The 27,466-nt window shown below is 37.2% G+C and overlaps 3 protein-coding genes and 1 long non-coding RNA gene across 53 annotated transcripts in view; 3 read left to right on the plus strand and 1 right to left on the minus strand.

Moving 5' to 3' along the window:
* The window catches only part of LOC105205754 (microtubule-actin cross-linking factor 1), a 108,565-nt gene extending 95,920 nt beyond the window's left edge, over window positions 1-12,645 (plus strand). For 22 of the 50 annotated variants that reach the window (XM_039449402.1, XM_039449398.1, XM_039449406.1 and 19 more), the window contains 13 exons: window positions 330-501; window positions 607-724; window positions 799-1,028; window positions 1,149-1,266; window positions 2,610-2,672; window positions 4,635-4,786; window positions 7,741-7,900; window positions 7,985-8,116; window positions 8,203-8,383; window positions 8,890-8,952; window positions 9,345-9,464; window positions 9,876-9,935; window positions 10,110-10,272. In XM_039449402.1, the coding sequence (XP_039305336.1) occupies window positions 330-501; window positions 607-724; window positions 799-1,028; window positions 1,149-1,266; window positions 2,610-2,672; window positions 4,635-4,786; window positions 7,741-7,900; window positions 7,985-8,116; window positions 8,203-8,383; window positions 8,890-8,952; window positions 9,345-9,464; window positions 9,876-9,935; window positions 10,110-10,272 (1,732 nt within the window). Of the gene's footprint in view, window positions 1-329; window positions 502-606; window positions 725-798; window positions 1,029-1,148; window positions 1,267-2,609; window positions 2,673-4,634; window positions 4,787-5,623; window positions 5,731-6,922; window positions 6,985-7,740; window positions 7,901-7,984; window positions 8,117-8,202; window positions 8,384-8,889; window positions 8,953-9,344; window positions 9,494-9,875; window positions 9,936-10,109 lie in introns of all 50 variants that reach the window. The other 28 variants (XM_039449413.1, XM_039449435.1, XM_039449403.1 and 25 more) reach the window with 14 other exon arrangements.
* LOC120357815 lies at window positions 4,116-5,624 on the minus strand. Its single transcript, XR_005574817.1, has 2 exons — window positions 5,267-5,624; window positions 4,116-5,096 (listed from the first exon to the last, which is right to left on the minus strand). It is a non-coding gene; the product is annotated as an uncharacterized LOC120357815 (long non-coding RNA).
* A 1,064-nt stretch (window positions 12,646-13,709) lies between the features above and the next one.
* On the plus strand, window positions 13,710-18,654 carry LOC105196668 (larval cuticle protein A2B-like). The gene is made up of 4 exons (XM_026131840.2): window positions 13,710-15,171; window positions 15,817-15,985; window positions 17,209-17,489; window positions 18,077-18,654. The coding sequence occupies exons 1-4, from the start codon at window positions 15,160-15,162 to the stop codon at window positions 18,263-18,265; spliced, it is 651 nt and encodes a 216-aa protein (XP_025987625.1). The 5' UTR covers window positions 13,710-15,159; the 3' UTR covers window positions 18,266-18,654.
* Window positions 18,655-23,195: 4,541 nt separating this feature from the next.
* On the plus strand, window positions 23,196-26,992 carry LOC105205753. The gene is made up of 3 exons (XM_039449251.1): window positions 23,196-23,589; window positions 23,922-24,678; window positions 25,811-26,992. The coding sequence occupies exons 1-3, from the start codon at window positions 23,500-23,502 to the stop codon at window positions 25,879-25,881; spliced, it is 918 nt and encodes a 305-aa protein (XP_039305185.1). The 5' UTR covers window positions 23,196-23,499; the 3' UTR covers window positions 25,882-26,992.
* The last annotated feature ends 474 nt before the right edge of the window (window positions 26,993-27,466 follow it).

Consider the following 27,466-nt stretch of genomic DNA (forward strand, 5'->3'; position numbering starts at 1 on the left):
TTCATTAATGTTCGGTAATGGGATCCTTGTTTTTATTTGCGGGATGAAATGTGACTGGGTTTGGCGAATTGTTATTGTTCGTGTACAAAATACCCCTGTCTTGTATTAAAAGTGTGAAATTTTGGGTTTTTTAGTGCGATAGTTACATTTGAATTTATTAATTTTTTTTCTTTACTTTCGTGAATATTATTATCATACCTCGCCGTTATAATTTTTTTTATTTATTTCAATTAATTGTTTTAGTCAAGATGACATCTCGTATTTCTTACATGTTAAATATATATTTTTCGTGTACAAATATACATATATATTTTTCTTTCTACAAGCAGCAAAGGAGCCGAACCGGAATTCCGTAGTCCGAGAGTTAAGCTTCTCTGGGATAAGTGGCGTCACGTTTGGATGCTGGCGTGGGAACGACAACGTCGTCTGCAGGATAAATATAATTATATTCAAGAGTTGGATCGTGTTGCTAACTTTAGCTGGGAAGATTGGCGCAAACGAGTAAGATTTGTGACACAGATTAGTCCGAGAGAAATAAAAATTTAATCATTTTTTTGTCATTTATAAAATTGTTTAAATACATAATATTTATCTTTTTAATTACAGTTCCTGAAATTCATGAATCACAAGAAGTCCAGACTGACAGATCTGTTTAGAAAGATGGATAAGAATAATGATGGGCTTATACCGAGGGAGGACTTTATTCAAGGAATTATGAATACCAGTACTTATTGCATTGCTTATTTTTTCCTGAACAAGAACTTTTGTATTTTTAAAAATTTCCTATTTAATTCATAGAATTTGAGACTTCTCGTCTGGAAATGGGTGCTGTTGCTGATCTTTTCGATCGTCACGGCGAGGGCTTGATAGATTGGAAGGAATTCATCGCTGCTCTGCGACCCGACTGGGAAGAACGACGGACCTACAACGATACAGACAAGATACACGACGAAGTTAAACGACTGGTCATGTTATGTACCTGTCGCCAGAAATTCCGTGTTTTCCAAGTTGGCGAAGGAAAATATAGGGTACGTAAAAGAAACGATTCAATGAAGCATGTGATACCTAATTTCAATTATAATCACATATTAATATTAATAACATATCGTATACGACTTTAATCATAACAACTGTTACTGAAATTGCAGTTCGGTGACAGCCAAAAGTTGCGATTGGTTCGAATCCTTCGCTCCACCGTCATGGTACGTGTCGGTGGAGGCTGGGTAGCGTTAGACGAATTCCTTTTGAAGAACGATCCATGTCGCGGTAAGTATTCATCACCACGAACCTTTAATCTGCGTGATATATGTAGGAGATCCGAGATTAGGCTGAGATAAATCGTATACTAGTCTCTATCTACAAATAGTTTTTTACTATCAATAGTAAGACAAAAGAAAATAATTAATCAAAACGACTTATAACTGTTGGGTTAATGCGAAACGTATTTGCAAGACAAACTATTCCTTAATTGCAAGCAATTGAAGTGACTTTGAAAAGAAATTTTCTACTGTCTCCTCTTTATCCTTTTCCCAAGAGGCAACGTTGCGTTCCCGATTAATTTTGATATTTCTAATAATCCGGAAATAATCTTAAGTATTTGTTGTTATAATGATGTGTTAACGTTTTGTTCTGTTTTCATCGCTCTTCATATTAATCAACATTGCTTTGCTGCATTAAATGTAGGAATATAGTACCATTTGAGAGATTCATTGTCATTAATGAAAGCATATCTGAACATCGATTTGATATAACTATTCATACACTCTGTATCCTAGAGTAAAACTAACAAAATATACATTAAGATTATATAATATGTATATTATATGTACGATTTCGACTCCTGAGGTGTCATAACATTACCATTAATCAGACATTAAATGGAACTTATTGTTAATTTAACATCTAAAAAGAACAATTGAGAGTATGTACACACTCGCTGTTTATTGCTTTTGCTTATCTAGTAACCGTTTTTCCGGTATATGGTATATTGGTTTACTTCATTGACTTTCGATTGACGAGTAAAAAGAATTAATCCGGTACCTTGTTACTATTTTACGTTTATATTTAGGCTATTTACAATATGCATGATAATTGATTTAATATAATCACATATCATTGAATTGCGTGAAAAATAATGTCCATTTGTCGTTTTTCTATTTTTCTGTACTTTTCTTTTATTCTTTTTCTCTCCGCCTTTTCCAATGGTAAATTCATCAATCTCGGAATCTTAAGATAATTATTAGTTCTACTTTAGAGAACCTTTTCTGATATAGTACGATTTTATGAGTAGTAGATAGAAGGTAACATTACAGTAGGCATATCTAACTATCTTGTTGACTATGTACTAACGTTAACATAACAATGTTCCTTACTGTCCATCGTACCGTTCCTTCTTACATCCCATACGTCTAACTCTGTGACAAACATTTCCGTTTGTTTTATTTTCACATGTATATTTTTTACGTTTGTGTTTTACGTTTGATTTATCGAATGTGTTTTTCCGTTGACCTAAAATTACAAATTTTTAACTCGGGGTGCATGAATGAATATACACAACTCTCGTTCTTTCTAATCGGTTCCGCCTATCGAATCGTAATTAACTCGTTAAGTTTTTCTAATGCCAATACCGGATCCTAACAAACCGGAACAACATGAGGGTTGGTGTCCGCTCGGTGAGAACTGTTTTACGTGCACATAATTCGTTCATGGTCTATACACTGAACGAAACTCGCTCGTTCAATTATAATTAAAATGTCTCATTTAAAATTTCAATTGCGCTAAACGTTTAATTATGATATGCCCGAGAGATGCTTTGCTAGTAGCAGTACTGTTGCAGTATAGACCATGAAGATGATATCCCTGCGTGTATGATGCATGACCTTAGCTTATTCGACTAATTTCTCGAAGTGTTGTCTTTTTGTTGAGTATGTCTACATACGATTGTATTATATGGAACGATTGAATATTGGCAATTACTGTCTAGGTAAGGTAAATAGATTGCGCAGATGAAATTAACGCTATAGTTAATACGTAATGTTAATAATCTCATTACTTTGATACAATTTCGAGCATCAGTGTTTAAAAAAAAATGTGTTCATAGTGACGCAGGATTACGAATGTAGTATACTGCAGTCGTTTCGCTTTCTTTCCCCTGTCTTGTATTTTTCTGTTTTTTTTTTGTTTGTTTTTTAGTTCTGGTGGATGGTTTTACGTTAACCAGTCTATTCCTTAATGATTATTTTCCATGTAAATGTTCTATCCTTGTAGGGTGTTTAATGTAATTTCACTGATTGATTTGCAATCAATTTCAATGTATTCTTTGTAGTTCCCCCATTTTCTGTAGAAATTTTAATATCCTTGCTAGAAGATAACCAATGTGCGCATGTTTAGTGAATTTTGATATTGTTTTTACAATTATTGATCTTATTAAGAGATGATAAGAGATGAGTTTTATATATATATGAATATATTAAAACTTTTCTCATTGTTTCTTCTCTTTTTTTGAATTTATCATTTTGAAATGTATTTAAGTCAAGATACATTGGTTTCTTTTGGTATGGTTGCGCGTATAATTCAAAAAGTTTTTTTTTATGTATATACAGAGAATTCTAGGAATGTTTTACTTTCCTGCAATTAAAAATTGAAATTTAAAAAATATTTTTAAAGATAAGTGAACAAAATATAAAAAGTAAAATAATGAAGAGAATACAAAGTTGTAGTATAAATAATCATAAGCATCGATTAAATTTTTTTATTAATAAATAGAAAGACATTCTAGGATGCTCTCTATATTCGTTAATTTCTTAGACATATTGTAAAATGTACGATAATGAGCGACTTATTATATATATAAAAATGATATTTTATATATTTATATATTTATTATAAAATAAATTCCGTAACAAATCGGACATTTTGCGAATATTCTAAGTATTGTATTGTACAAAATCGAATCAATGGCAGAATATTTAGTGGTCCCTCATAAATTTTATTTATGTAATGTTTATGATAACGTAAAACTTGGTTCGAGTGACTGTTTTAATAAGCTTCTACCTCTGTGAAATACTGGATTTTTTTTATACCAAAACTTTTTTTGGATCATATTCTAAATACGCTGTCTTTTCTTTTTTTTCCATGACACAACCACACACACTTGAATATACCATACACACGCACTCATGCATACATGTATTCAAAATACACGCACGCATACCGTGAAATATTTTTGTCGCCTTTTTTTCTCTCTTCTCTCTTAAAACTATTTCTCCTATCCATTATTGCCACTGCTCATTGACGCGCATGCCTTGATATTGTAAACCTGTAAAAATATATATATATATATATATATATACATCGTTACACCTTTCGCTCCATATAACTCATGACTCTCGTTCCGGATGTTGCCGTTCCGATATTTACACGTTCGTTTTCGCTTTTATTTATTTATTTATTTTTTTTTTCGTTAAACTAACATATCATTCTCGCGTTCGTTATTTCATCTCATCCGCGTTCCCGTTCTTTCTGTCTCCGGACTGTTTTCTTGTACAAAATAACATCTCTCTGGCACACTTCCTCTCGTACCCTGCATCCCCGAAACGCCTTTTCCTTAACTGCGTGCACGCAACACACTGTAGCCAAGGGAAGAACGAATATCGAGCTGCGGGAACAATTTATACTGGCGGACGGTGTTAGCCAGACTATGACGGCCTTCCGGTCCAAGCCGAGTCCGACCTCGACGCTTCAACGTACGCAAATGTCCTCCACCAATGCTGGACCGATCACCAAGGTAAGCAAGGGTCCAATTGTGGAAAATCCCTCGGTATTCATTTTCGCCGCGCCTCTTGTTTCTCTGCCGTTAATTTGTAAAGTGTAAACTCGTAGAATACTCGTCAATTTTTATAATAGATCTTGGGTGCCGTCCTGGCATCGTAATAAAAAAATTAAATTGCACGTATAGCTCTTATCTGGACAATTCTATCGGCGGTCGATTTACGGTCTCATCGATACATGCGTAAGTATACGATTTTTCGACATCCGTCACAGTCTAGCCGTTTGACGTTCGCATGAGCATGGCAGTTTCCAGTCAGTTGCATTGTCTGAAACACGTAGAGGCAGCTAGAAATAGATGACGCTTGTCTACTCTCATCACTTGGTTGGTTTTGTCGAAAAAGCAGTTTGATTACACCAACTAAAAGCCAGACCCGTCGTGTCTTCGTCTCAAACTCTTCGTTCGACCTCAGGAGATGCGATTTCGTAAATTTCTTACCTATCTTCTCTCCGCAAAGATCCTTCCCGACCTCGTCGCTTCGCAACAGCGAGAGGAGAATGGACTTCCTAACTCCATACAATTCATTCATCCCTGAAAAATCCTGTGAAAACAAATGTTACATGAAATATTTGATTGAAAAATATTTTTTATTGATTTAATATTGTGATCCGAATCAGTCGGTTCATTCAGAAGAAAAAAAATACGTTAGAGAGATCATACATTAGAATCATACGTCTGTTTAGCGCGGAGCTAGTTCATTTCAGGAATATTTTTCACTCGTTGGCGTGTGAGCCTCCCGAGAAAGGGGCCATTACCATTGCATGAGGAAGCTAAAGATTTTCATTTGTGGTATAGCGGAGGAGTTTATGAGCCAGCTGATGCCGATATTTGAGAATTTGCGGCAAAAGGAGGACCTTCCGTGCTCGTATCCCCTTCACATGCACGCCCCCTCTTATCATTGGGTAAATAACGAAACTTATCTCAATTTTCTATCTCTTGCCGTTCGTGTGATGCTGTGACACACTTGAATTTGGGTTTTGAGTGCGGCCGTGACACGTTGAGTCGATCGACGGATGCATTATGCGTTTCCATGGACTGTCATTACGTTTGCTTTTCTCCTCCTGCTATTTTTGTACATTATGGAAATTTCCCGATGATGCATACAGTCGGAAGTAAACAATAATTATGAATAATCATAGTATATGATTATTCATGATATCTCTGTATCGCAAATGCTTCCGACTGTACTGAAGTTGATAAATGCATGTCAGAAAAATATATGTCGTATACGAAGAGAGCAAGTAATGCGAAGGAGAATGGATAGGAGTGTTGAGGCTCAGAAGAAAAGTTCTAGTTTCCGATTCATTATCACGTATCTTGCGTCACTTTGTCTCTGCCTCACGCCTGCCCATTTTTCTCAAAGGAACGTACGATGAGGAGAGCTCTTACGTGCCTTGACTGTAAATCCATTTTGCGGTCTGGTATCGTTCGAGATAGATTCATAGCACGTTACATCCGCGAAATGCAGCACCTCGTCGTAGTCATTCAAACACATTGCTCTGCATTGAATTGATTTTCTTTTCTTGGTTGATCGTCGAATGTGCCTGATTTTTTTTTTTTTTTTTGTTGAAATTATTTGGACGCCTCTTAACTCCCTGACCCTCGCCCTTGGAGAACGATCAACGCGATGTATTCAATTTCGAGCATGATTAGATTTGTCTTTCATCTTATTTTTTGAGCGTAAGGCAAATATCGAGCAACAAACTATTTTACCGAAGATTGAGCCTCAGATACAATGAAGTAAGAAATGGGAAACAGGCAATAAGAAACAGTTTAATATATTGAATAAGAAATACTTTATATTTTCCCTATTCAACATATTGAATTGTTACTTATTCCCTCTTATTGCTTTTCTCATTGTGCATTAGGCTTTAATCTCTCGATTCTTACGTGCATCTTTCAGTCTCGTATTTGAAAGATCAGTCGACAACGATTACAAAATTTTTGTGGATTTGAATTTAATTTTTGGAAATGAGCTCGCGATAGTAGATACGTTTATTCATATTACGAAACAAAAAACGCGTCGAGAGATACGTAGTCAGTTTAACTGAACATGCATAACGAATGTCGTGTCCTGTATTGCTGCGTGCATAGTGGCACTGATCGGAGATACCTCGAATCACCATAAGCTACTATATCTCTCCCAACTTCTTGTGGTAAGTTCTGCATGACACTTCTCGCTTGACTTATTATCAGATAACTGTTTTATTTTACATTCGTATCATTTAATCTTGATATTTCAACAGCTTTGACGAGCGTAATGGACCGCAGATCGGTATATCTTCACTAGTCCACGGCTGTGCACAAGTTTGTGTTGCTTATTAAACCTTGCGCGATAATAACACAATAGATTTACTGATCTAATTTAACGATCTAAATTTCTAGAAGAAAAGGCTTCTACATTTTACACCTGCTGCATTTATCTGTGTATTTAGAATGAGCCAACGTTAAAGTAATAATCGAAGACTAGAATTATTTATGTTATATTAACTCTTCTTGTACATTTTCTCGTAGAATATCTTTTAGAGAAAGCACATTTTTGTTTCTATTACCAATGTACTAAAAATTTACTGGTATCTAGTTAATTTATATAAATGCAGACATGTCTTTGTCTAATACTGCTTGAATTTATTTTTATTAATAAATCACGAAAGATAAGACTAATTGTAAGCAGCAGATTTTTTTTATTCTTTAGAGCAGCTTTAAAAATATTTAGAGAGTATTTTATTGCGCGCGACGTAACTTGCACACAGCTAATGTTAGCAATTACTAATAATTCGTTAATTAGGCGGCAGAGAACGCGTAATACAAAACTGTACTTGTTCGATAGTCATATTGGATGTATGATAGCTTCTTCTGTTTTTGCACGCCTTTACCTAAACTTCATCGGATAATTTGCTTTTACCATCTAGGTGAGAGAACGTAGTGCTCGCAGCGTACCTATGGGTCAATCGCGAGCCTCACGCTCATCCTTGAGTGCCGGCACGCCCGACAGTCTCAGCGACAACGAAAGTTCCTTCAGGATATCCGCTAGAAAAACCAGCACTCCTTATAAATCTACTTTGACGCCCGGTAAGCTTTTGAATTAAAACTCAGAACACACTATTACTCATGAAGTAATTTATAATTAATTATATGCTACGTGATACTTTACAGGTGGTAGCCGTCCATCCAGCAGGCCAGCATCAAGACCTGCTTCCCGACCAGCTAGTAGACCGAGTAGCCGACCTGCGTCGAGACAGGGAAGTAAACCACCTAGTCGATATGGATCAACGCAGTCGTTGGACGGTACGTACCAACTTTTGTTTTATATTTTCTGATACTGTACTTTTGGACAAGCCTGAAAGATTGATGAGATATATCTGATCCGACAGACGATTCTACTCCAAGTCGCATTCCGCGAAGGACCGTCGTAGGCGGCTCTGGTAATACTCCGACGTCCAGTAGACACAACAGCATATCCGGTAGGAAACTTACAACACCGATGAATGGTTCGAGCTCTCGACCTCGCACTCCAACAGGATTAATTAGCCCCGCCAGTGGCGTACCTTCCAGGTTTGTAGCCCTCGACATGCACTAACCCACATCGAAAGATTTCTGATATAAATCGTGAACTAACTCGCATTAGTGTGCCTTAAATAGAAATATATGTAATCACAATTGCGTGCAATATCAATTACACTCAGTAAAGATTAACGATAATATTTCACTTTACGTCAAACTAATTGCAAGTTCGAGGAATGTTCGATATGTTTATCCTGAACGAATTGATTGTTTTTCTTAGTTTTTTTATTAGCTCCTTCCCTTTTATTTTGTTTTACTTTATTATTTTCTATTTTTTACCTACATTACGATTTCATCGTATTTATATACAATATAATGTACCGCGTAAATACTATTGAGGTATTCAAGTATAAAGAAACAAAGTCTAATGGACTCGACGACGCATATTGATTAATCGAACCTCTTATTACATCTCGTGTTAACAAAACATCTACACGACTAATTGATCGGGTAGATTTTCATAATCATTAACAGATCCGATTAACAACATTTTTTAGGTTTGGCTCAATCCATAGAGCTTCGAGCATTCCAACCCTGACTGGTGTCGGAACACCTATCAGGTAAAGCAAATTAACGAATCGGCAATTTTATGTAAAACTGGTTCGGGATAGCAATTCTGCAGCTTTCATTTTACGTTATGCGCCTTATCACTATAAAATTGAATGAAAAATGCAACAACATGCAAAGTAGAAAGCTATGAAGTATTTTGTGGTGGAACGTCGCTTTTTAAAAAGAGGTTTTGGTCATGGTGACGGTGGTACATTTATGCGTGTTTTCTTCATCGTTATACTTTATTTCAATCCCTGTGATCTTTCTTGTTTTTTCTTCCTTTTCGTTTCTGTTTACGTTTATCCAATTCTCGTGTAACGCGAAAAGAGATTCCATGATCGTACACTCACGCGATATAATACTGGTCGTGCAATTAAATAACATTTCGATGGTAATGCCTTAGCCGCTCTAGGATACCCGTGTATGTGGGAGTGGATATAAAATCTCCTCAGTCGACCACCAGCAATATGTCGACTCATTCAACACAAAGCAACCATTCTACAATTTCTACTGATTCCACTGGGTATGGCTGAACTGGCGCTCTTTTACAATGTAACCCGTTTTCCGTTTCTTCTCACATTTGTTGAATGTTGTACTTTTCAAGCGTTATACAACTTCTTGCAACTGGTAGCATTACTGATTTAACATCGTGTTTGTTATGTTTATATGTTATCTTTTATTAAGATCTGCTCTTGTAATTGTATGTTCTATTGCACAGCTTTATTTTATTTGATAAAAACAGCTCGCTTTTTTTCTTTGCCCAATAATGCAACTTCTCATTTTATTTATTGTATCAACAGCAGTTCAATTTGCAAACTAAAATATTCATGTATGATCACTACTTGACGCTAGCTTCTCTACACCCATTGCAAGTTTCAATTATAATAGTTTTATACGTAAACTTGTCAACTAACGTTTTCTTTCACAATGCTAGGAGCAGTTCCTTGTGTACCAATTCAGCAACTAACATACCAACAGCCATTAAGCAAACTAGGTAAACATTAATATTAATTCAGAAATGTTTACTTTTCCTCCTCATTTCGCTGAAGGTATTGCCTAAAGACAGATATTAATGTCGATTTGCGATTTGTTTGAGCTTTATTGGCGTTGAAGAAAAGCGCTCTGTTACACGCGTGCGTTTGCTTACACATATGATCGTTTGTTTCAGGATACGTACACCGTCCAGCGGATCTAGTACACCGCTACCACCATCTTCGAAGTTATCGAGAAAACCCTCCGGAGCTTCCGACACGTCTGTGTCGGGAATGACCTCGAGCACGCGAAAGACAAAACCCACTCCACTTGATCAGCGCGCGCCGTTCCGATTGTAATAGCTTATTAACGGATACAATATAGCTTGTAAAATCAGCGTATTATACGCTCGAACGAGAATAAATATAAAACATCCCCGCCGCAAATTTAAGAATGACCGCACGTTATTACAGGGAACATACGATATGGATTATTGCTATCGTATGACAAACGAGAAGAGTGCGTGGAATTTATAAATGTTAAATTTGACTGGATCAAAATTTCACAGAAGGCAAATGACGAATCTAGAAGTTACGATTTTTATTCATTTCGTTGAATTTCGCAATGAAGTCCGAATGCCATTAAAATTACGGATACCAATGAGTATTTCGTACTCTCTTAGGGTAAGGAATTACAAAGTTGGGGAAATTTATTTATTTCGTGCCCGCGTTAGAAAGTGCTTAAAGCGTCTATCTAGTTTATAATAACACATAACAGTGAAATAAATTATTGTTATAAATACCATAATCTTGGTATTACCGAAAGTGCAGGGTAATGCTGTACAATTGAAAATATTTAGGTGAGATGTAACAATATCTTCGCCGCGACTTTTTCGATAAGGACAATATTACTAAAAAGATTTTAGCGTAACAAAAAAGAAAACAGCGTTATATGTATTATAATTACGCTTACATTTGATATATATAACTAGATGCCTGTGTAATTACTTTTATATAATTTAATATAGTTTGCTCATTTTGCACGCATGTTTTTGCGTGATTTATACACCGCGTAAGTCATCGAGGGTTTTCTCGATAAAAATTTTTGAGCTATATTTGAGCAAATTGTATACACGGAGACATTAATTTATTATTTAATATTTTCTGCTTGACTCATTGTATTTCGTCATACGACGTAATTAACGTCTAACTCGCATTTGTTAAAAAAGAAAAATCTTGTATGCGATTTTAGATTATAATATTGTGAATCGACATTCTCATTTTTGTTATCCGTTTCGCAAATTGCACCACATATATTCGATTAATTATATACTTGTAAAAATCGGATTTAAAGAAAATCAATTTTTATTTCTTTTAATTTTTTTTTATATTGTATACCAATTGGACGAACTTAGATTTGTGAAACTGTAGATATCAATCGATTACAATCTTTATAAATCTGCTTAATATTTCAAAAATATTTTGGTATATTTATGTTATTGCGAAACGGAATATCTCGTTGCTTTGTGGAGAAATACGACAGTAATCAAACGTAGTTTAGGGTGCACAAATTTAATCCTCGAGCGGTCGTATTTAAAAAGTGCAATTTTTTTCATAGATATTATTTTCAAAAATGAAATAATGTCTATGAAATTCTGTTAAATACATATTTCATACGTCAAAAAAATTATATAATTGTTTGTCGTCCATGAAGTTATATGTAAAAAGGCTGAAATCATCTATATATACGCGCCCGCTCTAAGATTAACGTGCGATATGCTTTTGTTACGTGTTTGCGAATCGATTTATCGATTAATGATCAATTAATAAGTAAATAATTATTATAATTATAATTACATAATTATATAAAATATATAATTATTAATTATAATTGACTAATGAGAGATTTAAGAGTTCGGGGGAACATACCTAACAGCGTTTAAATAAAAAAAAAAGAGAAAACTATACGTGTGAATAGTTAAGTAAAATATATTCCATTGCGCGCGAAGTGTGGCCTGTTAGGTGACGGGTAGAAAAGAGAAACTTTGAAAAAAAGACATTTCCATTTTTTTTACATATATACTTTTAGATGCGATTAATGTAATGGAGATGACTCGCTGCCTCTTATAAATATTACGTAATGCGATTAATCTTATTAACAACTTCTCAACGTATAATTTTTGTTTCTTTTTCACTTATATCGAGAAGTGCTGTACGATCCTAATAATAATGATAATGATGGTGATGATGAAGATACACAGTGATAAAAAGAAAATATAACAGACACACGTACACAACATACATGATATTTTAATGAGAAACACATACTCTTGACCCGTTTCACTTCTATTTTTCATTTCTAGGCGCTGCGCATCATGTAAAGAAAAAATGTGTATATATATATATAACATTGGCGCGCGCGTATAATCTTTCCTTTCACCTTGATATTTTAATCGAAGTCGTGTGTCACGATCAGGACACTGATCCTATTGTCGCTTGCGTCCTCCTTATCGATGCCTAAATTAAGCATAGCTTATTTAGATACATAGCCATTTTGCGAAAGATAGAATTTTCTTGAAATGATGGATAATGGGTGCCAATTTCACTCCTTTGATGTTAACTGACAGCCGTATTGTATAATATATCAAGCAGATACATTTCAGGAAGAAGAAGCGACGCTTTGTGCACGCTGCTCTGAGAAGACTTACCGAGTATCTCAACCAGACGGTGCGCCAACACCATGCGCGTGGCTTGTAGACATGTAATTTATGAAGCTACACTTGTGTGCAGATCTAAATGAGAGTTTTGTGCAGTTTTTTTTTTTTTACAAACGTCTCTGGGTCTACACTTTTAGGATGCGTATTGACGCATGCGCCTGTCGTATCGCTGACCATTGTGTAATTAGAACAAATGTTTTCACTCTGAAAACCGAGGACGAGACACAAATATATACGAATGTTGGTGTGGTATGTGCAAGAGAAAATTACTGTCGAAAGGATATGTAAAGTATCAGAATGGTGTTTTTCTTCACCATACAGCTCTGTGTCGTGTTCTCTCATATCCTTCCTTTTCCAATTTAATCGCTGTCGTTATTCGATGTTTTTCGTAGAAAATGACATATGGCATAGCGATATCGGCAGATACACACTTTAATAATTATCGCACATTGTTATAGATACCAGACATTGGAACCTTTTGATAATACACAAGATAGATGTGTATTATCTAGTTACCAGATATTCTATTTTGAACCACAAAAAAAGTAATATATAAAGGTAAAAAAAGTAATAGATCGCGCTCGCATAGTGCTAGCTATAGCCTCGATATCTGGCCATTCTTCTTCGAATACACCTCCATGGTAAACATATTGCACTCTATATCCGGTACACAAAATATCTTTTTAAATTATGATCGACTCACACCACATTTGCGATGATCGAACGTAGAAAATAATTAGACTGGTTCTAATCCTTGGAACATCCTTAGAAAATAAAAAGAAATTAAATACGTCATATTGTTGATACGAAAAACGTGCGAAACTTGATATAATAGTGAACGCGACATTTTTTGAGGGATCATGATCTGAGCGCAAACTGCTACGAAGTGTAGACACAGCGAGAGAGTTTATAATAAATTTGGAGTTTTTGAAATTGTAACGCTTAGAATGCTTCTATTTGACTACCTATATACCCCCGACGCTTCGTCGATTCTGAAGAATTTCTACGAAATCTTAAATTAGAGCTCTGCGAATCTCATCTCTTCGCTAAAATATTTGCTAATTTTCAAATTTAATTTTTCTATTAGTAGCTTTCTCGATCAGAACACTCAGAAATAAGACTACAGAACTTCTTTGAATTTTAATAGTGCTTATGTTTTTCTGTAATTGTTTTGTCTGTAATTTATTATTTTTTAAATACTAATTTCGAATACTTTGCTTTTATTACATAATATATTTTCCTTTTCCTTGCACGAAATACAACCGCGATTCAGACATTTCTTAATGGATTGAGAACTCAGACATTCAATATCCTAATATATGGCTATTTATACGCATCATGGATTTGTACAATGTAGATAGAGTTACCGGCCTGAGCATATGATTCTTCGAATGGATCCTCGAGTTACTACTGGATTTACTTGACCTATATAAAGTTGTTACTGGTATTCAATCAGACATCCATTTATCCGCTTAATGACTAAAGTCTCTCGACTTACAAAGACCAGATTCTGTTATCAAATATCACAATCAAATTATTAATTCACATCGGTGTTACAAAATGATCCTCTTAGCGCAGGAACAGCTTTATTGAATCAAAGTTCAAATCAAGAGGTATAGCTACAGATCAATTAGCCTAAGTTCTTGCGATCGTTAAAATTTCGTGTTGATCATAAAAAAATAAGCGTTTATGTACATATATTATTCTTGAATTTAATTTATAAAAAATTAGAATACCATTATAAAAAACAGAAAATAGATGCACACAAAATTAATTTGTTATTCGTAATCAACAAGTGTCTCCTGCGAAATTAAATTTTTAATTTTGGACGGATGATATATATTTAAAAAGTTCTGAGTTTGACTAATTTGTCGTATAAATAATAGTTTTAATTATTTTTCTGAAACAACAGAAAATTAAAAAAGTCAAGTTATTGGAAAAATTAGAATGCAAACAACTTTCTCTGCTACATTCTTATCAGTCTAAAATTATAAATGTAATGAGTTTTCAATTGTTCCCTTTTCTTCCCACTACTCGTTATGTAGTACGAAAATTAATTAATTTCTATAGACTATCGATATCACTCCACGTGTAGCAATGATATCGACACTGCATATCAAAGTCAAATGTAACATAAAAAATTCAACTCATCTGACAGAGACCCGTGATATATCGGATATTTTAATTTTACCGAAGAGAAATATTAATTTCTCTTTCGAGAAAGAATTTTAAATTTACTAGAGAGCTTTTTTTATCAGATATTTGTACTCTTCAGTTCATACGACTTTGGAATTTTCATTGGTATGTAATATCGGGTGGCTTGCGCACACGTTGGCATACGATGCACGCGTTACACTGTATCTATAATCCCTTATAGTAATGCACGTAGTGACCTCGATGAGAGTGAGATGCAGCATCCGTGGAGGGCGGGGACGGGCTAAACTCATTTGGTATAAAGTCCACTATCCCGAAGCCAGCAAAGCATGCAGTCGTTAACGAGCACCGAGATACCAGCAGCGGTGAGATCGTCATGTCTTACAAAGTAATAACTTTACATCCTTATATCATTACTTTGTATTTGCTTGGGGCTACGCTTATATTTCTCGCGTCGATTTTTTACAAGTTGTAATAATAAGCCTTGAAGTCTTTTAATGAGATTATAGTCAAGAAGCTAATAAAAAGTGTAAAAGACTTAACTTTTTTATTTTTTACAAAAATACTTTGGGCTTTTAAGGTATTCAGATGTTTTATTAATACACATACATACATACATACATACATACATCATCATCATCATCATACATATATATATATATATATATATATATATATATATATATATATATATATATATATATATATGAGATCTTATATAATTTTTTATTATGCATTTTATTGCAATGTCTGAATTGATATTAACTGAATATTTCTTCAATTTAGGTGATAAAAAATGCAATTATCAAGTAATACTTTGTACCATTTTGTAAACGATAGAATTATTAATTTTTCTGTTATTTGTTATGTAAAAAAAAGACTTAGGAACGACGAAATATAAGTGTTGAAAATTTTGTTGTAAGTAATTCTGCAGGTTGAACTAATCACCCATTAAATTAATTAGAATTTCACCGACGTCATCTTTAATTACCTGGTCGATATCATATTTGATATTTCCTTCCTGAATGCGCAGATTATCGGCTATTTCGCCGCCTTATTGGTTGTCGTCCGCGCCGGGATCGTTGGTCCGGGTGCAACTGCAGTAGCCGTCGCGCAACAGCCAGCTGCAACGGTTATCAGAGCCGAAAACTATGATTCTCCTCGGTATAGCTTTGAATATAGCGTGGCAGATGGTCTCACTGGTGCGTCTTTGCAATATAATTCGTATCCCACAGGGATGACTGATCCGCGCAGTCATTTAGGCTTAGCAAACTCTGCATGAAATCTAACTCAATACAATGCGGGCACTCGCGTACATTTACACATCATATACGTACATTTTTGTGGATGGTGCAATAAATTTTTGAGAGAAAATGAAAGCCAAATACAATTTAATCCTACTGTTTTATTCGAGTTTTCTAGCATATTATTTAGATCAGTCTTATGAAAGAGCTATAAAAAATAATAAATTTTTACAGAAAAGAAATCTTGCATTAATAGACGAAATTATTACAAATATTAAAACACTAAAAAAAAAAATTTAATAAATTGCGTTTTGGGTTAAATCAAACTTGAACAGGACAGCAAAATTAATATAAGAATAACGAAAAGGACAAAAATAATAAGTACACAAGATGTATAAACGTTTGATGCGGAGCAAATCTATACAGCATACTAATGTTAGATCAACATCTCAGCAACATTGAATTGCAAGTTTGCGAATGTTGCAGCAACATCGCAAAGTAGATTCAACGTTGAAAAGACATCACAAAAACATCTATTGAATCTATGTCTTACAGACGATGCAATTCAATAAGGATTCTACATTTATTCACGTATAAATAATGGTTATATATTATGTACATTTTACTTTTAAAAAAATTATATAAAATAATTAAATACGTGAAATTAGTTTTTAAATTGTTTTTAATTTGATTTTTCTGTTTTTCTAAAATGTACTATATATATATATATAATAAGTAAAAGTATGTTTTAAGATGTCAGAAGGGCCAATTTTAAATAATAAAAAATAAAATATAATAAAAATAATAAAAAAAGTTAATAATTGTTACACTGAATGAAAATTGCTGAAATTAAAAATTACAAGCGACAGTAGTATATAATTAGATCTTACTTTGATAAGTGTGTCCGGATTTAAGTCAGACTTCTTAATTAAGAGGAAGTTAAGCCAAAACGACGTTTCCGAACGTTTCAAATTCCCAGAGCGGATTCCCGTCGATATCTCTTAATTCAGCTATTTGTTGTATCTGTTCATCGGGTGCCTCCATCGAGTTAGAATTCAGGAACTTCACCGGGGAACTTAAATTAAAACATCGGTCGGGACAATGAGCGCTTTTCCGTGAGCGCGTCGCGCGGAACTTCGCTCGGGGTATTATAAACGCGTACTCTCTTACTACTTTTGAAGGCGACAACAAGGCGCAGGAAGAGACTCGCAACGGCGACACAGTTCACGGAAGTTACAGCTTAATCGAGCCCGACGGTACTCGGCGCATCGTCTCCTACACGGCCGATCCTATCACCGGTTTTAACGCGGTTGTGCAGCGGAACCCCAGCATCACTGTTAAAACCGCTGCTGTCACAGCAGCTGCACCCCTCGCTGCTGCAGCAACGGCGCGTCCCGTCGCCGTCGTAACGCCATCCATGATTGCTGCAGCTGCGCCGGCAGCAGTTACAGTCCGCCCGCAGGTTGGTAATCCAGTTACTTTTTGAGCGCTTTTTCCCTCGGTCCATTAGTCTCCTAGCGAGATAGAAGGACGAGGAAAGAGAAAGAGAGATCTATCGCGGGATTCTTTGCTCGATTTGAGGATTCGCGATCGTTTACTTTCTCACCGAAAATTGTCAAAGAAAATGCGATACGGCACTGAAAAAAAGAGTTTGATAGTAATATTCTTAGTAATAAGCTTAGCTGATAGTTATCAAGCGCGCGCTTTGGTGAAATAGTTTCAACTAAATATTCAATTAATATGACCAAATATTTAATAATATTTTGCAATGTTTTTGTAATTTTGCGCTGTATGCGATTAGTTTGCTATTATTGTGTTTGTTTACTATTAATATAATTAATAAATATTACTAAATATTTGGTTATATTAATCAAACATTTATTTGAAATTATTTCACCAAAGTTTAATTATTATTACCAACATCTTTCTTGCAGTGAAGAGATTCTGTACGCTAAATTAAGAACACTCAGGGAAGGAAGAGGAAGAGGAATTAAGTGTTACTGCAAAACGTTTTACATTGCTGAAAATGCACGTACTTTTATTACGCAGGTGATTGTCGTGGGCGCGCCCTTACTGAGGCAGCCGTTCGTCTCCGGATCCATGCTAGCTGCGACGAACATCGTCGCCGCGAATTCGGGGCTAGTGGGTCAAGTTGGAGTGGACCTGGCAGTCAGATCGGGATCTCTCTACGGCGTCGCGAACGGTTATGACAGTGACAGTGTCATAAAAATTCACTAAGCGAGCAGCGTGGTTCCGCCTCTCGATTGACACTACTCGGCTTTCCTACGCGATGCAATCGGAAATTATCTCCATCCATCCTCCTCCTGCGCATCACGTTCACCTTATGCATCTCGCATCGTTTATGAAGTATGCAAGAAGCTATGTCTGAGAAATGTAGATTATATGTACACAGGGAGAGAGAATATCGCTATTATCATACTGAAACGCGAGATGCTTCTATGAATATCTCGAAATAAAGTTCTTCGGTAAAGCCTTCGGTACTGCTTTCAATTTCAGTAACAATGACCTATTGATAGAATTAGAGCACAAAATGAAACAATCAAACATGAAAAAAACATGGCAAAGTTAGAACTCGCTCAGAAAACGAAAATAAATTTATTTCGATATATTCGCATTTCAGTTTTTTCAAATCCATTCGAATCTAAAAATAATATAATATTGATACGAATATATCCGAATTTAAAATGGCGAATAGCACATTTTGTATTACAATCCATATGAGTCCATTTGAATCCAAAAATACTCCGGGACTCTAAACCGCGAACTCGAATAAATTAAAATAAATTTCGATTTTTAATTTATTTGAATTTATTTTTATTTGCTGGACAAATTTTATGAGCAAAAAAATGATGTTTAAAAATAATTATAATAGTTGAAACATAAATTCTATACAGTACTATCAAAATCTGTTCAAATTATAAATGTTAAACTTGTGTAATAAGCTGCAACTTTGTCGTATCAATTAATCAATTTTTTTCCGTGAATTTACTTCTAAATGCGAACGAACGCGACGTAAATGTGGACCTTTGACGTCGCGAGAAGAGCCGCGTCTCGAGTGATCGATGAATGACGGTCTGATGAGTCGAAATGGAGTTGACGCCGACGAGAGAATACGAAGGATGAGGATCGGCGGAGCTTAGGAGAAATCACCGTTAATGGCGCGACCAAAGGATTTTCGCGAGGGGCTTTTTACGAGCAGAGCCCGAGCATTCGCGCTCTCATGGTCGAATCAAGATTCTCAGCTTTTCAACGGTAGACGCGCTGCTTAGTTGCTTTTTTCTGCTGCCATCCATCTTTCGTCGTCGGTTTGCGCGCTCTCCGCGTCTGCCAACCTCCTAAACCCAGTTCCGTCGGCGCGTCCGCACACATCTCACCTAGTTAAACGATTATTTTTTTCGAGCCGTCGTAACACGCCGGGCCACTCCAACTACTAAACGCTGGCCTAATCTCCCCGCCGCGATCTCAGATCGGCGCAACGATGATAAATTATTCGGCGAAAATCTTCGCGCCGATAGCTTTACCAAGGTCTGACGGACACGTAATTTTTGTTCGCGTTAACATGGTCAAGAAGGTAAGATAGATGACGTGTTAATAATTGCCAGTATACAAACGGAATGAGTATAATGTATGATGCTTTTTAATTTAAATATTATATAATTTAAAAAAAAACAGATGTTTAAAAGATTTACGTCTCTTCTTGTAACATCTTACAGAGCTCATCAGGAGGCGCGCTCCACGAAAATGTAACGCCATGTAATATATTCTATTGAAGGTGATAGAACTCGGGTTTATATTCTATCAACATGAATCGCGTCAATGTAATTTCCAATATCGCGCAATGCTATCCGACGAAGCTTAAACATGTACATGGCAATTTAGGCATATAGAAGCGTAATACCATACCGCGATACGAAGGGTGCATCAAGCACGAAGTCATACACAAGTAAATATGTACCTACTGATGTAGAGGCAGAACTAACAAGCAGTATCGATTAGACCGCCGGTCTTTATATATATATATGTATCGCAACGTCGTCTTCGGTTCAAAATTAATCCCTTTGGACACTATTGAAGAACATTGTAACTCTAATATACGGGATCCTTTAATTGTATCGCATTTGTAGTTAATTTACGCATCGCGATTAAATATGGATATCGATTTTGCTGCGCCAGTTGATCAGAAAGATTAAGAACGTGTACTCGTGCTATCGGAGATGTCACCAGATTTGGAACAAGCGCGGCATGAAATTTCACACCGCGACGCAACAGTTCTTAACGTCATCTGATTATCGTCGTCGAAGGGATGTGAGAAACCCAAAACTTGCCGGGAATCGGGAAGTTGTGGTAAATCCGGTACTCTGCGAAACTTCGAACTTCGAAGGAACCCCAAACATCTGTGGAAACATATATGTTATGTACTAACCGGTGTAGAGAGAGAGAGAGAGAGAGAGAGAGAGAGAGAGAGAGTCCAGGAAGTTGTGAACGGAAAACATTCAAACGACGCTGTTGTAAGAGGCTGGATGCAACATAGGATGCATTTGTGCTGTGAGAGAATTATCGTTAAAGTAAAGACAAAGTTTTCCTTGATGAAAATTTAATTATGTAATATATAGAAATATATTCCCTTATTATAATTAATAGAGGAGACGGTAGTACTATGATTACTCCCTATTATCTCCATTATTAGATGGTGAATTTTAATGATTGTTTATGAAATCATTTGTTTAGCTTGCTGTTACGTAATGGAATTGTTATGCCAATATACAACAGTTGGCAATTATTATAATATTTTTACTTTCAGTATTTTGAAACTTTTTGAAGGTACATTTTAACATTTAATTATACTTTCTCATTGTTTTTAAATTTAAACGTTTATCATACGAATGTGTGTACATTCGAATATTCGTTTTATTTAATTTTTTATTCGGCTACATATTTTGAGTTGTGCAAAATTATTCGATAGCATAACATTTTATTAATATGACTACTTAAGCGAGATTTTTATTTTCGAAAATTGCTTCAATAAATCAATTGTCACTCTAGAGAACTGCGTTTATAACTATAAAAATATTATTTTATCCATGTTGTTCAAACAAGAATAAAATGATATCTCTAATATTTATAACCGCAGAAAAATTTTAAACGATTGAAAATTAAAAATATATAATTCTCTAACAAAATACTGTTTTTTAAATAAAATAACATTTAACAAAATACTTCGTTTTTTAAACAAAACCAATTTTTTAAATTTATTTTTGAGATTCACCTGTTTTCTCTTCCACCTATTATGTAGTGTCACATTTTTATAAATCATGTCCTAAGTAATAAATATTTCACAACTTTGAGTCTAAAAACTATTAAACAATACTTTAACGAATGTAATCGTTTCAATATAAAATATCAATTATTAACAAAGTTATCGAATAAAATGTAAATAGGTGCCATACTACTACCTTTCCTCTACTGTTGTGCGAGAGAAATGTTTAGGTAACAGCGCGAAGAATCTTTAGTGTTTGCCAGCAGCATCGGCTACTGAGAGTGTTTTCGCTTTGTCGACCGTGTGGCATATTTCCGCGGAGTTTTTCTGGAAGAAAGTTCCAAATTACTCAAGTATTTGGTTTTTTGCAACATTTTGGGAACTTCTCTTTCGCACGGAACTTGCGCTTATTATTCGTGCCGAGAGGCCAGCGAGAAACGGTACACGGACAACGAAAGTTTCGTCCAGCTCAACCACATTTTCTCGCGTCTCAGCATTTCCGGCCGTAACTAATAAAGCCGCAAACGTACCTGATCTGTAACTCGGCACGATTCGTCGCGCATCCGTTAGAGAATAAAGAAAGGCGGAGAACGAGGGAGTGATAAGGAGCGAGCGAGCGAACGTGGTAATCGCACACGGATCGCGAGGAGGCAAAGGCGACGAAGGTGGCGGGTGGTGCGCCCGACGGCTGGCTCGGATTTTAAAGGGTGGGAAGGATACAATATTTCAGAGTGGCGACAAGGAGCAAGCCTGCTCGCCACTGGCAAATTAATTAAATTCCTACAAGCTGCCTGGGTAAGTCTAAGGGGCGAAGAGGGAGGACGCACGGGGCAGAGCAAGTGGGAGACGGTGGTCGGCGAAGCGCAGGCGAGGGTCCCTGTGTTCCGCCCGTGGGAATATTGTAATTAAGATATGCACTTCCGCTCTCCACTCCCCCTTCGTGCCACTCCACCCACGTGCAACCCAGCAACCCCCCGCGGAGCCTGCTGCCGTGCCCGTGATTTACGCTTCGCAGGACGCGGCGTTGTCTGTCTCGACCGCGTCTAAATTGCATCCTATTATAGAGACGCCGCGCGCGTCGTTCCATTCTTCCAGTGTGCCGAATCCTGTGAGTTATTATGTTATAATGGAATCCCAGATTCCGCACGCGTTCCATCGAGAGCGGCGGTACGAGCCTTCGTTATTTGCTGCTCGCGATTTGCTCTGTAGAAAACGATTGGAGAGCGCGGTGAGGGAGAGTTTGCGGTTTTCCCTGCGGCGCGACAGCCCTTTGGATCAATCCTTCGACAGTGCTTAGCTCTAAATTCGGTTTGATTACATCAATAGGCGATATTATACAATATTGTAAACGTGTTTATACCGCACCAGTTGCTGGACAATCAGACGGTTTAAGAAAATATTAAAATAATAATCAATATTTTTCTTTTTAGACTAAATTCCCATTATTTTTTAAATTACATCAGCTTTTCATGTTCGTAACTTGGCCGTAACTTCCTCTTATATTAATAAGGAAAGTATGTAATTATATTAACAAATTGTTTAATTTTTTATTGGTTTAGTTTCTTTTTTTATTGACTGACGCTCGTTGCGGTAACTACAGATTATACAAATAGTGAATTTAATTGGATTGCACTAGTGCGCACTAGTACATATTAAAATCACTTTATAGCGATCTAACAAGTGTAAAAATAAAATGCAAGTATGTTGTGTGAATGATAAAATATACACGTAATACAAATAAAGTTTTTTTTTATATTGAAAATTTCGCAATTTAACCCGTTTATATATTTATATTAAACATATCTTTACGTCAATTTATATTAAATATTTATATCAAACACATATTGATTTGTGTGCGATAGCTTTACAGTGTGCAGCAGTGCGCACTAGTGCATCCAATCGAATTCGCCATTTAGATACGATTGCATAACAACATAGCAGTTTTACGAACGATCGACAGTCGTTTACTACTTAGTTCACGACGTGTCGATAAGTTTGTCGCACTTCACGGTGCGTCAAAAGTTGAACATGCCTCGGTATTCCAATCACGACCCCTGGAACACCGATCAAAATTGACTGCTGCGATGACGGCTCGACGTATAGGCCAGATGCACGCTTTCAAATGGCTTGGTAACGCAAACGACCCTTTCGACCTAGATCTCGCGAGCAAAGAGATTTCTTGGTAGCTACAACTATGGAAAGCGTTTCCGCCATAATTTTGGGCTTGATCCTGATGTTACCGCTGCTCGTACAACTGCAGACGCTTGTCGTACGTGATCAAGATTAATTGATCGTAAATTGCACCTACGAATTGTTTTCGTCTAAGGGCAGTAATGATTTATTGCGCCGCGGGTATGTAGGTTAAATACCGGGGAAACAAATCCCTCCGTGTGTGTAAAAGGACACGATGCATTAAAGGCGGGGGACTAATTGAAAAAAAAAGTGTCACGCACGTTCATTAATCATTTTGACCGTATCTCTCTCGTAATATTGAAGTTACAATGTAAGTTCACCCTTCGTTTCGTCTCCTCGTCCCTTCTCACTCCCTTCACGCTTTTCGAAAACGTTTATTTATCGCGCGTGCTTTATCCCGACATCAGAACTTGAAATTTGCAGCTGCAGCACCCTTGGAAGTTGTTTGCGGCATGCCGCTTGACGGAGAACGCGAGCGATGACGCAACCTGGTGCAGGCGCAACCTAGTGCAGCAGCACTACCCCAAGTTGCCGGACCTGTTAAACTCCAATTCCGAGTCCAGAATGGTGGTATGCTCGACAAGGACTATCCTCTCGTCACCCGCCGTGCCGCGTGTCGCGTCTGCCGACCGGCAGCAGCAGCAGCAGCAGCAGCAGCAACAGCCCGCTAGAAAAACGATTCCGCTGGTGCAGCACTCGTCGACCTTCGTCGCGACGCGAATCGAGCTGCCGGTCGTCGATATAACGTGCAACTACAACTCTTATCGTTATAAGACTCTCGAGAAGAGCCTGAGAGAGCGGTACGGCGTGAATTACCCTCCGGGCGAGGTGGTGCTAAATTATATCCAATTAAATATGCCGGACTCGAGGACGCGACACGAGAACGGCGTTGGCAACGATCTACTGGATTTTTTCGACGTCAACGACACCAGCACGTATTCGTCGTCGGTGTCCACAAAATTGGAAACGGAATATCTGAATCTCCTGGATCATTTCGTGTTGAGTGAGCGGGAGAAGGCTCTGACCGCGGGCAAGTTTACCGAGACGTCTTCGTTTGCGGATGAAAGAAGTCTCGAACTGTCGTCTTCCCATGCCGGTACATGGAGTCAATCTACCCTGAGAAGTTCAGCTACTCAGGAAAAGGAATCCGGGTCGTCTCGAAATCAACGTCCCTCGAAAGGTACGAAATATGCATAACTTCAGCGACGACGCGACGGACGCGACGGTCGGTCGCCGCCGCAATCAAGACAGTTCTCGCGATCTCTTTGCAACTTTAATTTATATCTGCTGTTTATAGACGCTTCCCTTTGCAAAACATCGAATTCCAGTTTCCTTAAAATTTTCAATATTTGTATGGAGCGCGAAATGCATTTGTAATGCGATCGACGATTCGAATATCTAAGATCCTCGCACTAAGACGAGAGCGGATCTTTCTCTGCTTTGTGATTCGACAAACCCGATTTTCGCGAGTCCCATTTCGTGAGAATAATCGAACGCGCGATATACACCGTGGTCCTCCCGAATATTGTTGACACGCGTCGAGGCTATTCCTCTTGCACCCGCCTTACATTCTCGTCATTACCATGGCGCGTCACGTCGTCGCCTGAATACTAATAGGCGGGCGAATACAGCAGCCAGGGGGATCCCCGTGCATCCGGCTCGTCATTCGAGGAATCGTCATCGTCCTCGCTCTGAATAGGGATCGGTAATGGATAGGAGGGCCGGCCCCGTAGGATAGCTCTCTAGGAATCGCGTCTATTTATTGATCGCCTCTCGGTGCATTGGAATATTCAATCCGTCTCTCAGGACTGCGATCCTGCGAGTACACGGTGGCGCATCTCTTTCTGTCACCGACAACTTGGGCCATTTCTCTTCCTCCCTTTCTCCCCCCTCCCCCACCGCCTCCTGCCGTCGAATAGATCTCGCGGAGACGACTTTATCCCCTACAACCGTAAGTAGCCTTCGATGTCACATTACCTATTAATGTCTTACTGATTGAATCGTTCGAAGTTCGTCTTAAATAGCAATCGGGCAACAGTTGCTAACGACTAAACTTGAGAGGTAGAAAATATATCAGTCAGATACCGAATGACCTCCGAGAGAAGGGAAAGTAGAATTTTCCTTTAGCAATAAGCAGAACAGAAAATCTGTTCACAAAATTACTTATTTAAGAAAATAAGTAATATATTAGTTCGTAATTAAAGATATCTCAAAGGATCGTAATCTCGCTTATCGCAATTTGATAGCACCTAATTATCAGGCTTATTACCCACGTGTTGTAGGTAAGAGGATAATGATCTCGATCTGTCTAGGTATTGAATACAACCAAGGCGGCGGCGCAAATAGATGTCTCAGCAGCTCGCAGAGGGTGCTCAGGCAATAGTGTGAAGCGAGTTCGATCGCGCGAGGATAGGCGGTAATCCCATCCGTGAGCGCTGGTCCAACCTGCAATCTGTCATGAAGTCAGAGAGAAAATACACAGGAAAATGGTAAGTTTAGCGCCAAAGGAGATAAAAGTACAGCGGAGTCTTTGGTCTGTGCTATTAGCTTTTAGTTTAAGCCGGAAATTCTAGACCGGAAGCTCCGGGGTACGGGCTGCAGGTGGAGCAGCCTCGTGAGAAAGAGCATGGTCAGCGGAGGGACCAGCCGAACGTGAAACGTAAGGACCAGATCCCGGAGACTGCCAGGGAGGATACACACAAGGGGTAGAAAAGAGAATTTATATTGAAACTTATTCTCGAGTGTCGAATAAGCGAGGTTTACTTAGCGCTCTTCGTGAGGGGGCTCGCGTTGAAATTCGATTAAAACCAGAGAGATAATTAACCAGTTTTGCGAGAGACTTCGATTGGGAAAACTTTCGCGTTTTTGACCCGAGCGGAGATTGACGCAGATCCTCCTCCCGTGCAATTTTCCGGCGATGACTAAGCTATCCGTTTCTGACACGCTCGTTTAATCACATTAATTACATTTTGATTTGCTCGTCAATGCGAACGTCGACGATAACGCTTATCATAATTGAGCATTTAAAAATCGGGAAAAGTAGCAATCATTTTAATTTTGAAGCATACATTGTTAAATTTGTTATAAATTGTAACGAGATAATTGTTTAATCATCTCTATGTCATCAGTGTCTTATTTAATATGTCGTTAATTAACTAAGACAATGAAATTAAATTCTATTTAATTCAAGAAATGAACTCATGTTTAATTTATTGTTTACTAGGTATGCGATATAATGTTGCTTATTTTGAAACAAAACGTTTCAACCACAAAAATGGATTAATTAAATGTGGTCTTTAAACTATATTTTTTAACTGTATGTTAAAAAATAAATTTCAAAACACACATACGAAAGTTAAAAATAACAAAATATTATTTAATTCAATGAAATTAAAAAAATTTTTTTTTCTTTAATATTTAACAATGTACCTCACATTTTTATGTAACTTTATGTAACGACTCAGAATATTCAAAATTAAAACCTTTTCACTAAATTCTCCGGAATTTTCTCGTCGGCGAATGATGATATATAAATACAGCAGACTTTTGTCAACGGAAATGTAATCGAACGGAACGTGGAATAAGCAAGCATTCCCCAGTGCTCAGGTTCGACGTAGAACGAGGTCTGATCGGATTTCTGGCAAAAAGGGAAAAGGCTCGGGAAAACATGCAGCAGGCAACAATAGGATTCCGCGACAAGTCGATTTGTCGTAGAGTCAAGTTCGCCGACACGTCATTTGTCGCCGTTACGTTCTTGATGCGCTCTACCGCTCCTATCTCTTTCTCGTTTCCCAGCACGATGTCCACGCCGACATCCGAGCGATTCAATCGTTCCGGAAGGGATTTCGCCATGACGGGGCGCGTTAATAATTCGAGGTAATTCGAAGCTCCATCGCAACTTCAAAATTTTTGCGAGTTTTCCACTTTGAGTAAAACATTTCGAATATTGTTACGTTCTCATACGTGTT

This window comes from Solenopsis invicta, chromosome 5 (genome assembly GCF_016802725.1).
Source record: "Solenopsis invicta isolate M01_SB chromosome 5, UNIL_Sinv_3.0, whole genome shotgun sequence".
NCBI classification, from domain to species: Eukaryota; Metazoa; Arthropoda; class Insecta; order Hymenoptera; family Formicidae; genus Solenopsis; species Solenopsis invicta.

Coding starts and splice junctions, on each gene's coding strand:
- LOC105196668 (XM_026131840.2), top strand. Junction 15,986..17,208: donor CGTGGCAGATGGTCTCACTG/GTGCGTCTTTGC, acceptor CTACTTTTGAAG/GCGACAACAAGGCGCAGGAA. Junction 17,490..18,076: donor CAGTTACAGTCCGCCCGCAG/GTTGGTAATCCA, acceptor TTTATTACGCAG/GTGATTGTCGTGGGCGCGCC.
- LOC105205753 (XM_039449251.1), top strand. CDS start 23,500: ATGGAAAGCGTTTCCGCCATAATTTTGGGCTTGATCCTGATGTTACCG. Junction 23,590..23,921: donor TTGTCGTACGTGATCAAGAT/TAATTGATCGTA, acceptor TGAAATTTGCAG/CTGCAGCACCCTTGGAAGTT. Junction 24,679..25,810: donor AAATCAACGTCCCTCGAAAG/GTACGAAATATG, acceptor CGATCTGTCTAG/GTATTGAATACAACCAAGGC.